The 356-nt window shown below is 56.5% G+C and overlaps 1 protein-coding gene across 1 annotated transcript in view; it reads right to left on the minus strand.

The window, feature by feature from the left end:
- The window catches only part of LOC109823654 (ubiquitin carboxyl-terminal hydrolase FAM188A), a 6,197-nt gene extending 5,859 nt beyond the window's left edge, over positions 1 to 338 (minus strand). Inside the window, 2 exon segments of the mRNA XM_020389963.1 lie at positions 1 to 5; positions 8 to 338. The exon segment at positions 1 to 5 is cut by the window's left edge and continues 281 nt beyond it. Coding sequence (XP_020245552.1) covers positions 1 to 5; positions 8 to 164 — 162 coding nt within the window. The 5' untranslated portion in view covers positions 165 to 338.

A 356-nucleotide genomic window follows, 5' to 3' on the forward strand; every position in this document is an offset into this window, starting at 1 on the left:
TCCCCCGCCGCCGCCGCCATCAGTTCCCTCTGGACTCTCCGGGTCCTCGCCTCCGGCGACTCTTCAGCGCTCTCCACCGCCTTGCTCCGCTTCGCCTCCGGCGGGGATTCCTGTATGCTCATCCTCAGCGCCATCTGAAGGTCCTCATCCTCCCGATCCGCCATCAATTGCTCGAAATCTGAAGAGATTTAGGGTTTAATTTGAGAGAATTTGGGATTCCTAAAACCCTAGAAATTGGGGGGACAGAGATCGTCGGCCAAAAAGGCGAGATGGCCGAGTGAGACCGGGAAAGGGGATCGGGGACGTTAAAAAAGACCGAAGAGTTATTGGGTTGCACGAGGAGATTAGGAGTGGGA

This window comes from Asparagus officinalis, chromosome 9 (assembly GCF_001876935.1).
Source record: "Asparagus officinalis chromosome 9, Aspof.V1, whole genome shotgun sequence".
NCBI classification, from domain to species: Eukaryota; Viridiplantae; Streptophyta; class Magnoliopsida; order Asparagales; family Asparagaceae; genus Asparagus; species Asparagus officinalis.